General features: G+C 34.3%; 1 protein-coding gene across 1 annotated transcript in view; it reads left to right on the top strand.

Moving 5' to 3' along the window:
- The first annotated feature begins 563 nt into the window (after positions 1-563).
- Polr1H (RNA polymerase I subunit RpI12) overlaps positions 564-13,960 on the top strand; it is a 30,831-nt gene continuing 17,434 nt past the window's right edge. The window contains exons 1-3 of the mRNA XM_090414909.1: positions 564-781; positions 6,638-6,744; positions 10,233-10,342. Of these exons, the coding sequence (XP_090271035.1) occupies positions 655-781; positions 6,638-6,744; positions 10,233-10,342 (344 nt within the window). The 5' untranslated portion in view covers positions 564-654. The remainder of the gene's footprint in view (positions 782-6,637; positions 6,745-10,232; positions 10,343-13,960) is intronic.

The following is a 13,960-nucleotide window of genomic DNA, read 5'->3' as shown; positions in this document are numbered from 1 at the left end:
TATTATTATTTTTTATTTTGTATAGGTAGCACCCCCACTTAAAATTTCACCGACCGCCACTGAGTGGATGTTAAAATGGGAAGAACAAGAGGCCATCCCTGGAAGTTGTATAAAGATGTGTTGAAGACGGGTATGATGAATTAGTGGAATGCATTGTGAATGATGGTAGTGTAAATAACTTCTTCAAAGCTCATTATGATAGACGTTGCTGGTTGAGTGGGCCTCCCACGATGAGTCTGTTGATTCCACGGAGGTTACCAAAATAATAATAAGAATAATAATTCCGATTACTAAAGGAATTATTCTTATTACGAATTATTATTCTTACGAATATCTATCTTTTAAATTGTAATATTTTAATTGGAATCATGACTGGCTGATGAGTTGATATTAAAGAGATTGTTTTGAGAGCTTTTCGATATAATGAATATAAGACACATATAAGCAACCCATGCCTTTGAAACGAAATGATATTAATATACACAACATTTCATTTATTTCTAGTTAAACAATGCAGTTCCTAGGTGGCGTTTATTTTATATTCAATGTGATCGTTTGTTTGGGTTAGGTAGAATAGATGAGTGTTACTGTAATTTAGTTCGTTGTTAACGTAGTTATATTTGCGTTGTTTCCTGCGAATGTTGTGCTAATATAATGTCCCAGAAAAGTGTATTTACTGGTGACATTGATTTTTGCCCCGAGTGTGGTGCCATATTTCCGCTTCCTGGTGTGCTCAGCACGGTGTCGTGTCGAGTTTGTCAATACACAGTGAGTGTTAAAGGTAAATCTTGGGACTTGTTGTTGCCTGAATCATAAAGCAAATATAGTTACCATGTCTCAGTGTGTTTGTCGTCGCCTTACGTGGTAAAACTAAGCTCAAATTCTTGCATGAAGCTTTCTTGCATTGCAACTCTCTCGCACTACATTCCGCTTGTTGCCATTGCTAAGAAAATCCGCTTCACTATCCTGTTTCTCCATACTCAACTTTTAGAAATGACCACCTTGTTTTTCCAGCCTACCATGTTATTAAAAAAACTCTGTTTGTCTGTTCTTTGAGAGCCCTCAACTTATATTACTTTCATACCCTCACTTTTCCAGTTTTTACACTATGTGACCTATTTTATTAGTTAATTCAGTTTACTTTTCTTAATACTAAGATTATGTTGGTCACCAGTCATTTCCCACCACTTCATTTCTTTGAAATGTGACAATGAAAATAACTGTGTTAGGCCATATGTGTTTGTATCAGATCTTACAGAGAGGAACAATCCTTTATTTATCTCTGCTGATAGCATCCTCAGTAACAAAAAAGATGTCGTTTCATAACATTTCCCTTATCTCTGTCCCTACCTGTGATGCTTTCATAACAGTGCACCCTAAGCTTCCTTCTAGCACTCCTAGATTTCTTTCCCTATTTTATATCTGTTTTATACATTGAAAGCCACCCATATAACAGTTTTATTTATTTGTGTGTGTGTGTGTGTGTGTGTAAAACTATATACATTATATTCTTGAATTAGTATTCATAGCTGCTAACATATAACTCCAGCCAATTTTAGATCCTATTAGATTTTTTAGAGTTATATTAAAGTTATAACCATATTAGGGTTATAACTTCCTAAATATCTTTCCCTCACCTTTCAAACTCCTACAGTGCTTTTAATATACAATCATCGTCAAATTCTTGATATGCACCCTCAGATATACAGGATATTATGACAATACACATGAAAATTTACATCATTAAATTCCTATTGACAATTTTCCTCCAAATTAATCTGCTTTCTTAATATTCCAATATTGTCAGATCTTTTCAATCTTCTAAACCACTTATTGCATTGACCCACTTAGAAACATTCATTGACCCACTTAGATCTTGATCTTTCTCTGGGTCTTTCCCTGCCATCTTGGCAAAACATTTGTTTAGCTAACCTTTCCTTTCCTATTCTGTTGAAGTGACCATATCACTTATGATTAGCTCTGTCCACACATTTCTGAATGCTAAAGCTGTCAAGTTTCTTCCTAATGTCCTCATTTTTAATTTAATGTACAATCTAATATCATATTGTCTTTTAGGCTGCAATTTCATATTTTTTATTTTATCATTTCATTCTTGTCATCTTACCATTTTGATTTATTACATTTTCTCCTAAAAGGAAGGAAATTGTAATGAATTAAATTATTCTTGTAGATAAACTTATATGCTGGTTACACATGACTTTAAATTTTTCAGGAAATGACAACGTATACTAAACTATTAATTAAAAAACTTTAATCAGCGCCTTCCTTTATTTCGTCAATGTTACATTGCCATCTTCAGGGAACACAAAACTATGATATGTGCACGCAGGCACTAACAACGAGCAAATGAGGCTGATGAAGGCAACTGAAGTTGGCCCTAGAGTCCTAAAGATGTTATTCCTAGCTGGTTAAATTGGGTTGTCTTGGCTGTTGGGCTGATGTTCTTAGGATGCAAGCTTCCCAAATTTGGGGGGGGTCTCATACATCCAAACTTCTTGAGGTTTGGGAAGTTTTTTAGAGCTGAGACTGATTCCAGGAATAATCTTTCATACTTATTTTTGCTGCGGTGTAGTAAAGTGGCTTTCTTCCATCATATTCTGTGGTGGGTATCTAGAGCATGATCAGCAAGTCCTGAGTGGCTGTATTGGTGAAACCGGATGTAAGCTTGCATCCTAAGAACATCAGCCCAGCAGCTAAGGCAACCCAATTTAGTCCTATAGGATCCATGTATAAAGGCTTAAGTGCTGTGAGGACATCATATTGGAGGCTTAATGGATTGTATACAGCACTCAGAAAGGATTAAAACAGAATTTAATACTTCCTATATTTCGTCTCAGTCACTGAGACATCTTCAGGGATTACAAAAAAACTAATGTAACATATACACAAATACCATGCAATACTAAGCTCAACCACGTGGGTGACACTCAAGTCCTATCTAGGTGGAGCGCCCTCTAAGGGCGGTTGTGGGTGGCCTGGAATGTAAAGTGGGATCTCTGATGATAATTGTTTCCCAAATCTTAGGAAGCTTAATGCAACTGTATTTATTAAGATTTGGTTGATTTCTGAGAGTTGTTGCTGATTCCAAAAATAGTCTCTCTTTTTTGAATTTGCTGTGGTGGAGCATGGTGGTGTTTTCCCCATGAGATCCTGTGGGTTGTATCCAAGACATGGTCAGGCCCCAGCTGACCAAAGCAAAGGAATTTCCTTTGCCATCAATTCTGGTTATTTTTCTTGGAAGAATAAAATCTACAAGCAGATAGAGGGAACAGCCATGGGTTCCCTCACCCCCCTCTTGCCAGTTTTTATATGGAAGATTTTGAAAAACGAGCCATAGACTCAACCCCTCTCAAACCTTCTATCTGGCTAAGATATGTAGATGATTTGTTCTCTGTTTGGCTTCATGGCCCAGACACATTAGACTCCTTCCTTAGCTACCTCAACAGCCTACATCCAAGAATCCAGTTTACGATAAAAAAGGAAAAGAACAATTGTTTACCCTTCCTAGACACCTTAGTTACACGCCTTCCTAACGGTACACTTTCCTTCACTGTATATAGAAAATCCATGCACACAGGCAGATACATTCGTAAACTCTCCCACCACCACCCCTCTCAACAATATGGCATTATTAAAACTCTAACCAAGAGAGCCCACAATCTTTGTTCCAGTGGAACCGCCCTTACAACTGAGCTTGACCACATACGCAACACTTTCCTCTCCAATGGCTACAGTGATCACAGTATTAAAAAAATAATCAATTCCTTCCCCATTCCCCGGTCTTCTCTTCAGAAAGAGTTTAGAAATGCCATGACCATACCCTACATCTGTGACACATCCATAAAAATAGCCAAGATTTTAAAAATTTATAACCTACACACAGCATTTAAGTCCCACCGCAAACTTGCTACCCTTATCCGTTCTACAAAAGATCAGTTCCCTCCTCTCTCAGTGCCTGGAGTTTATAAAGTACCCTGTTCCTGTAAGCTGGTGTACTTTGGACAGACAGGCAGATCAGCAACCATCTGCCTGGAGGAACACAAGTCATACATCTGCAACCATGACTATGGTCAGTCAGGCCTGGCTGACCATGTCTTGGATACAACCCACAGGATCTCATGGAAACAAACCACCATGCTCCACCACAGCAAATTCAAAAAAGAGAGACTATTTTTGGAATCAGCAGCAGCTCTCGTGAAATCAACTAAATCTTAATAAATATGGTTGCATTAAACTTCCTAAGATTTGGGAAACGCATATCATCAGAGATCCCACTTTACATTCCAGGCCACCTACAACCGCCCTTAGAGGGGCTCTCCACCTAGATAGGACTTGAGTGTCACCCACATGGTTGAGCTTAGTATTGCATGGTATTTGTGTATATGTTACATTAGTTTTTTTGTAATCCCTGAAGATGTCTCAGTGACTGAGACGAAATATAGGAAGTATTAAATTCTGTTTTAATCCTTTCTGAGTGCTGTATACAATCCATTAAGCCTCCGACACGATAGGACTCTAGGACCAACTTCAGTTGCCTTCATCAGCCTCATTTGCTCGTTGTTAGTGCCTGCATGCACATGTCATAGTTTTATGTTCCCAGAAGATGGCAGTGTAACATTTCCTAAATGTAGGAATGTATATTGATTAAAGTTTTCTAATTAATATTTTAGTATATGTTGTCATTTCCCAAAAGAATTAAGTTATATATGCAGTTTATAACACATAGTTGTTTCATAAGTATGAAAACAATTAAAAAATCCAACAAGTAATTGTCATTTACTCCCCAGCACAAAAGTGAGCATTAAAATAAATGATTTACTTCCATCTGTTATAAACCTCCAAATCAAAAAAATTAGAATAATCAAAGAAAATGTGTTGAATGATTTATGATTCTAATTTATTGCATAGAAAATAATTTTTGCCAAATAGGAATTAACATCATCTAAATTTATGTACTTTGTAGATTATATAACAATGTAAACACATAAAAATGTAATATAAATTATAAGAAAACTATTATTTGAAAACATTCACAAAATTAGAATAATTTTTAAAATGGTTCAAAATATTAGAATATTCCAAATTTTTCCAATTGGTTTTGAGGAGAGCATAGAATTAGCACATATTTCAATAACTGTGGGACTGACTCGTGTGTGAGGAATCATTTGCACTTGGACTTCAGTTAATCATTTGCTAAACATTTGTCAAATGAGTGACATATCAGAAGCTAAGAAGTTTCCTATGGTGTCTCTACACAAAGAAGATTATACTCAACAGTTTATAGATAAGGAACTGAAATGTTCTCAAGCAAGCGTGAGTAGAGTATTGAGACAGTATTCTAATAACCAGATTTTTTAAAATAATCACTGTAATAGTGGTCGAAAGGTAATAACGACATCAAGAGAAGAGAGGAGATTGAAGAATATTGTGAAAAAAAACCTGCTTCCAAAGTGTTGGGTATTTTCACAGGAGATGGAAAGAACTAGGTGCGAATGTGCCTAAATCTACGACACTGAGACAACTTCACAAATCACGTGTGCCTAAGATTAAGCTGCTTATGACTTCCAAGCAAAAGGCAGCTAGAGTGCAGTGGTGTAAGCAAAGACTGTTGTTGGGTCAAGAGGACTGGAAAAAGGTACTTTTTAGTGATGAAAGTATATTGTGTGTGTGTCCCATGGTCATCAAGTGATACATGTTTGGTGTCTTAAGCAAGAAGCATTTGATAAAGAATGCATGAAACATTCAGTGAAATTTGCAACCACTGTCATGGTATGGGCTTGTATGACTGCAGAAGGTCCAGGTAGGCTATTTATTGTATATGAAAGAGTCAATTCCAAAGTGTACCAAGAAATTCCCGAGACTTTGTTATCAGTATCGGAAGATTTATGTAATGGTGATTTCCTTTTTCAGCAAGATTCAGCTTCTTGTCACACTTATAAGACGATTACTAGATGGCTCAAAGAAAGGCAAATTGATGTAATTCCTTGGCTGGCAAACTCACCAGATTTAAACCCCATTGGGAATTTGTGGGGAATTATGAAGAAACATCTTCAAGAAGTTGCCCCAAGAGACAAAAATGAACTTGTTTCTAGTCTGCAGACCATATGGGCATGTTTTGATAAAAAAAAAGACTGTGAACCGCTAGTAAATAATATGCCCAATCATTTACAAATAGTCATAAAAGATAAGGAGAATGTAACAAAGTACTAGTTATCATGTTTCCCTTTGACTGTAATTTTTGTGCATTTATTTTCACATTATTCTAATATTTTGAACTGCTTTAAAAATTATTCTAATTTTGTAAATATATTCAAATAACAGTTTTCTTATCATTCATATTACATTTTGATGTGTTTCCATGGTTATATAATCTACAAAGTACGTGGCTTTAGATGATGCTAATTCATATTTGGTAATTATTTTCTATGCAATAAATTAGAATTGCAAATCATTCAACTCATTTTCTATGTATTATTCTAATTTTTTGATTCAGAGGTGTACATGTAAAATATTACTTTTTCTAATGTCTTCAAGGTTTATATTTTTACATTTTGTTTATTAATTATATATACATTTTAACTTGAATATAGCCTGAAGTTCAGATTGTGATTTTTAGATTTTACTGGTATTATAACAACATCAAAGATTGTTTTTAATGACAAGAAGTTGGCTCTAAGAAAATCAAAATTGAAAAATTCTGAAGGGTCATCTGATGGACCACTGGTGAGTTATGTTTGAAATTTATCTATCATTGTTAGTTTAGATATGTACTTGTTTTTACATATTATATTGTAAAAAAAAAAAAAAATGTTACTGAAATTTTGACAAGAGGAATCTTTATACAATCTTTCCAGTTGAAGGCCAGTTAGCTCAGATTTGTTCCTCTTACAGAACAGATGCAGTGAATAGGCAAAAATACTGATTAGTGAGCAGATGATGTGGTGCAGACAGCACGTTTTGTAGTATAGGTGGCTTCCCATAATGACTCTTGAGACACTAGATGCATGACGTGATGATGTCGTCGAACCAAATGGTGGGGAAAATTCTGCCGAAGATTCTGATTGTGATGAATCCGTTAAAGAATTCAGTTTAAAGAAATTAGCAGAAGGATTGGACTTGGCAAGAAAGTTATTTTATGGATAATGATCTCTCAATGGAGCGCTCTGAAAAATTCACGAGACAATTGGATATTTGTTTAGCTCTGTATTATGAACTGAATAAAAAATTGCAGCATAGTGGTAAGCAAGATCTTATTACTGACTTCTTGATAACTAAACCAGCCGAAGTATGCAATGAGAATTATACTAATGATGTCCAAGAGATTTCAAGTGATGACGACGTCCGGCCACTCGTAAATAAAGAACATCTACGAAATGTTAGTTTTGAAGACAGTGATGATGATTAAAATATACACTTTATTTTATTTTGCTTAAAATATTTATGTATTATGTGCAATGAAGTTTATGTACAATTATAATTTTTTATAATTTTATGCTGTGTATTTGTTTCATAGTTTATGTTTTCTTAACTTACATGAATTACCTCAATTAAATAAAAATATTTTTTGTTGGATATGTCATTGTTTATATAATCTTAAAAAAGAAAAAAAAAACTATTTCAGAACCTAACCCTACTTTTTCTATGTGATCTGAGTCTTGCATAACGTGATCTATATAACGCAGCATTTTTGGAGAACCTAACATCCGCATTATACGAGGGTTACCTGTATTTATCAAATGATACATTGAAGAAAGTATTCATGTTTCCAGAAGTACATATTCAAGTAGTTTAGAACATCTTAGTTAATGCTTCACTTTTTAGTTAATATTAGAATGAAGGATGTTTTCATTCTTATAGCTGTTAAAAAGGAATCCATATGCATGTGTAGATTTAGCAAATGCTTGATCCATGCCCCTGATATGTTATTTTATTACTGAATTCTAATCTCTCATTAGAATTTCAATAAATTATTAAAGGCCATTTGATAAATATATATGTGGCAAGTTCATATGTATTGTTCAGTGCTCACTGTATCTATTATCTGTTATACTCAGTTCACTTGCTGACTCAAAAAAAAATTCAACTTATATGAACTTCAGTTGAATAGCCACTGTTTTGTAATATGTCTATGTTCATATCACTAAGTATGATAATGAAGGTGATGTGCAGCAGTGTAATCTATTGATAGCCATTAAATAAAACTCATTTTTATGTGAATTTGGTTCACAAAAGGTCATAAACCTATATTTGGTTCACAAAAGGTCATAAACCTATATATAGCATCAGTGGCAGCTTGTATATAAGCACTGCGACACTAGGGCGCATGCTGGTCTTGAAATTCACGCTTGCTCTTGTTATCATTCAGGGAGTGAGAGGTGTGATTGAAGTCTGATTAGTGGAATAATGAATTACTGACCATTTAAAACTATATATTTAGAAATGTGTGTACATTTAATCATACAAATGCAACATTTATTTTACAAATGATATTCTATCTTTTTCAATTTAGCTACTTGAATACAAATTCTACCTTATGGTTCTTCTTTATGAACTGGTCAATAACATTGTCATAAAAAGTTGGTTGCAACTTAATTTTCCCAAGTAACATGCACACTTGTAAAGGCTGGCTGAAGCTCACTGGCTAGAGCTACTTTCACTGCATATGGCCTGTGTTTAAGACGATGCGAAGGGAGTGGAAATGGCTATGTGCGTGCATGAAATCACAGTGCTGTAGCGATGACCTGGAAGCTCACACAACCGAGCAAGCCAAGGTAACTTTGACTAGACAAGCAAGCATCAGCCTTCAATACACAACACAAAGCTCAATTATTGCTGCGCATCTGTCTACAAAAATAAAAGCCTAAATGGAATGCTTATAAATGCATGCATTTATTAACAAATAAATATTACTTCTTTCTCAAGTAATGAGCGCAGCAAACATAGAGAATTCACCCCTGCTGCAGCACCCCCCAAAGAAAAAATTAAAAAATTAAATTTTGTTTGTGTTTATAAATAATAACAATGCAATACAACATGTTAAAGGTTACAGCTTATGTTTTGACATTGATTGAATAGTTAATAATTGGAATTGTTCGATTAACGCTTTAGATTACGAAACAAATGCACTGCTATCTAACTCAGTGTCAGAATTATCATGTTAGACGAATTGCAGCTAGACTCGCCGATATTCGTTTGCACTTCTCATTGCACGTTACAAGTGATTCCGACACTGCTCGTTTGGGCAGTGTATTGTATGCTTGTGCATGTTATTTCTGTGAGATACGGAACTTTTATTATTGATGCATGGTGAGAATGAACTATTTTTTGTAAATCTTATTTTATTTTGTTAAAATAACATATAATTATTTATTTATTATAGATACAAAGCTGAATTATGACGAGTGTCACTGTTGAGAATATGAAAAGAATTATATTTTTTAAATTATCGTTACATGAAACAAATGCACTGCGATCTAATGCAGTGTCAGAATTATCACATTAGGCCAATTGCAGCTAGACTTGCCGATAGGTTTGCGCTTCTCATTGCACATTACAAGTGATTCTGACACTGCTCGTTTGGGCAGTGTATCGTATGCTTGCGCAGGTTATTTCTGTGAGATATGAAACTTTTATTATTGGTGTTTTTCATTGTGAGGGTGAAATATTTTTAATAAAGCAATTTTTTTAATATATAAATTTATTTATTAATAAATTGGTTACTGATTAGGAAAAAAAGATTTTTTTTGAATTTTTTTTATTTTGCATATACAGCACCCCCCACTTAAAATTTTCACCGGCTGCCACTGTATAGCATGCTATATATAGGTTTATGCTATAATTCATAAGCCAGATGGGCAAGAATTAGGTAATTTAAACTCTAGAGACCAAATAAAGAAGTTTTTCAAACCACTTCAGGTCTTCAATAAGTAAGGTAGTAGTAGTCTTCTTTTAAAATGCATCTTTTTATAATTCTCTTGGATCAGTTTTGTACTTACATTTTATTATGAGCAGGTTTCACATAGTTATAAAACATGCATTATGCAATGTGTGGTAGTGAATAGAATTTAAAAAAAAGTGATTTATGCATTATTATCCACAATAATATCTTTATTTTTATTATTATTTTTTATTAACAAAACTCTTTGTTTAATTTCAGGCAGATTTTGTTTTTCTGATATCATGTCGCTTTTTTTTTTTTTTTGCTTCTATAGGTTGACAGAGAATGTTCAAAATGTGGTCATGAAGGAATGACTTATGCTACTCTTCAAACTAGATCAGCTGATGAAGGACAGACAGTGTTTTATACTTGTCCTAAATGCAAGTATGTTGACATGCTTTTGATTTTTTTCTCCTTTTTGATACTCATACACACACACATACTGAGGTATTTTATCTTATAACTGCAACATGCTAAGCTGCTAGTTTATTATGCATTTATTATGCACATGTACCTTATAGTAAATAGTATCTCCTTCAAAATTCAAAACAGCCTCAAATTTTCAGGGTGCAAACACCATGAGGCAAAACCATTTAACATATCAATAGTCCAGATATATGCACCCACATCTGACAACACAGAAGAGGATACTGACTTATTTTACAAAGATCTGACAGAGACAATAGAAACAATACCAAGGCAAGATGTGCTAATTATTGAAGGAGATTGGAATGCCAAAGTTGGAATAGATAATGATGGTTGGGAAAGAGTCATGGGAAAATATGGTTTCTGAGAAAGAAATGAACAAGGTGAAAAATTGTTAGAATTTGCTGTGGACCACGAGATGATGATCTGTAACACAAGATTCCAACAAAAGGAGTGTAGAAAATGGATGTTGCGATCAAATGATGGGAAAACCAAGAACATGATTGATATGATTAAAAGAAGATGGATAACATCAGCAGCAGTGTCAAACTTTTCACGGAGCGGATATAGACTCGGACCATAGTTTAGCGATTGCAAACATCAAGTTGAAATTAAAAAAGAAATATAAACCCAACATCAGAATAGAAGAGATACAGCAAGAATAAGTGAAGCAGAAATAGGAAGAGGGTACAGAACAGTGTTAGAAGAGAAACTTAAAAGTGTGGAGAAAGAAAAAAAACTGGAATCTAAGAGTGAAAAGAGTAATGAAGGTGACAGAAAATGCAGTTGAAGAAACAGTACCAGAAGAAGAGAAGGTCAAGAAGAAATGGATTAGACAAGAAACACTGAAGTTAGTACAGGAGAAAAGATTGTTGAAAATAAGAAGGGATACATCAGAACAAATAGAGGAGCAATATAAAAGAAAGTGTAATGAGGTGAAAAAAGCAGTCTGAATGGATAAGATGAAATAGTTAGAAGCCCAATGCAACAATATAGAACTGTTTTATGCTCTCCATATTACTGTTGGAGAGCATAATGATCAGAACCATTAATAGAAAGTGGCAACCAAAACAGACTACAATTAAAGATGAAAAAGGCAAAGTATTGATGAATAAAGAAGAAATTATACAGCGGTGGACAAGATACTGTAGCGAGTTATATGAAGAAAAACTAGATTTAAATAACGTTCGGAAACTGACTGAAGAATTCAAGCAGATATCACCAGGTAATGAGCATGATATGGACATTTTAAGAGATGAGGTAGAAAAAGCAATAGGATGACTAAAACACAACAAGAGTCCTGGTAATGATAACATCACTGGAGAAATGATTAAATATGGTGGTGAAAGTATGGTTACAGAAATGCACCAATTATGTAATATGGTATGGAAAGAAGGGAAAATGCCAGAGGAGTGGGTGAAATCAATATTAGTGACATTATACAAGAAAGGAAATAAGCTAGAATGTAAAAATTATAGAACAATTGCCTTGACAAGTCACCTTGGTAAAGTGATGATGATCATATTGACAGAAAGATTGAGAACACAATTGAAAGCATACCTTGCAGACGAGCAAGCAGGATTTAGGAAAGATAGAACTAATTCAACAGATTTTGACAATGAGGTTAATAGCAGAGAAAGCTAGGAGAAAAAACAAAAACATACATACTTGCTTTGTTGATTTTCAGAAAGTTTGACAGTATTGACCAGAAAGTGACATTAGTAGTTATGGAATCCTATGGAATTGATAAAAAAAACTAATAGCTATATTAGAAGATGCTTATCAGAATGCAGTTGCAGCAGTTAGAATAGGTGATGATTTGGGGAAATGGTTTAGAACAAGCAGCGGTACTAGACAGGGAACTCATTATCACCAAGCATTTTCATCGCACATTTAGAAAGAGCAATGGATAAACTGAAGGAAGATGCAAAAGGACTATCTATACATGGAATGAGAATTAACAATCTGAGATTTGCAGATGACATTGTTATTATTGAAGAAGACGAAAGAGAACTACAAAAAAGACTGAAACTGTTAAATGAGGAAGGGAAGAGATTCGAACTTGTTATGAACTTGGAAAAAATAAAGACAATGGTATTTGGTGAGAAGAACATGAAACAAAAGATACAAGTGGATCTAATTGATATAGAAAATGTAGAACAATTCAAGTATTTGGGAAGTAAAATGACGTATGATTTTGACTGTAAAAAATAATAAAAGATGTAAATAAGAATAAATCCTGATCAGTCATCCAGGCTGATCAGGATTGTAAAGGGAAGAACAAATCTGAAGGCCATGGATAACATCTGGAAAAGTAAAGTGATCAGCCTGCAAACAAAACTGAAAGTACTGGAAACATGCATCTTTAGCAGTGTACTGTATGGATCTGAAGCATGGGTAATAAATAAGGAATCAAGAAAAAGAATTTTGGCATTTGAAAGAACTTGTTATAGGAAGACTTTGTATGGGTACAGAAAATCACAAATGAAGAGCTCTATTGGAAGATATAACCAAAAGAGAATCTAATGCAGAAGATTATAAAACGGAAGCTGCAATTATTTGGACACATCTATAGAATAAGTGAGGATGGAAGATAAAGGCATTTATGTTTTGGTATTTTGGAGGTAGAAGACCATACAGAGAATGGATAGATGATATAAAGAATGTGGAATGGGTGTACAGAAACTGCGACACTGTGCACTGGACAAAGAAAGATGGAAGAAGATAGTGAAGGAGGCATTGGACACCAATGGGCAGTGAGCCCATGGTTCGTGATGATGAACACCATGAGATACTAAAAACATTCAACAGAGATGATGGCCTATGTATCACATCTCAGCAATATCTTTATTTAGATCACAGCAGATTCATGTCACAAATGTCTTATTCCACCTCATTATACAGATACTCAATTAGGTTGAGATTGCCAGTGAAGTATGATAAAGTCTCCCTCATGCTTCTTGAGCTTTCCCTGAATGTGGATTACTGAATGTTGATATAGCTCATTAGCCATGTTACTAGATCACTAAACTGTGAGCGTACAACAGCAATGTTCTAATAGTTGTTGGATTCAAATGTTGCTCTTTTGATATTAGGTTAGTGATGACACCAGCAGAGCTGTGTGCTCAGAAAAAAATTTCTATCCCTCACTACCATTAATTTGGAATATTGCCACTTGGTTTTGTGGTATCATTGATTCATGATGGCTGGCTTTGCTGTAAAAAAAAAAAAAAAAAAAAAAAAAAAAAAAAAAAAAAAAAAGTATATACAGGGTGTTCGGGATAAATTTGACATATTTATAATTAATTATAAATAAGTTGTGAGTCAGCAGTTAGAATTGAAGGAAGTACAGGAAGATGGTTTAATGTTAAATCTGGTGTGAGACAAGGATATACATTATCCCCTCTGTTATTCATTATCTATATGGATCACATTATGAAGGAATGTGGTATTAAACCTGATATCAAAATTGGAGATGTTAATGTCAGCTCTTTGCTTTATGCGGATGATGTTATACTTGTAAATAAATCTGCTACAAGTCTGCAAGATTCTCTGACTAAATTGAATAGCTGCTGT

Source organism: Typopeltis vanoorti, chromosome 26, assembly GCF_054136105.1.
Source record: "Typopeltis vanoorti isolate ZY-2024b chromosome 26, IOZ_Tvanoo_1.0, whole genome shotgun sequence".
NCBI lineage: Eukaryota > Metazoa > Arthropoda > Arachnida > Uropygi > Thelyphonidae > Typopeltis > Typopeltis vanoorti.
Note: the sequence above shows the minus strand (reverse complement) of the source record. Positions and strands in the feature narration are given on the sequence as shown.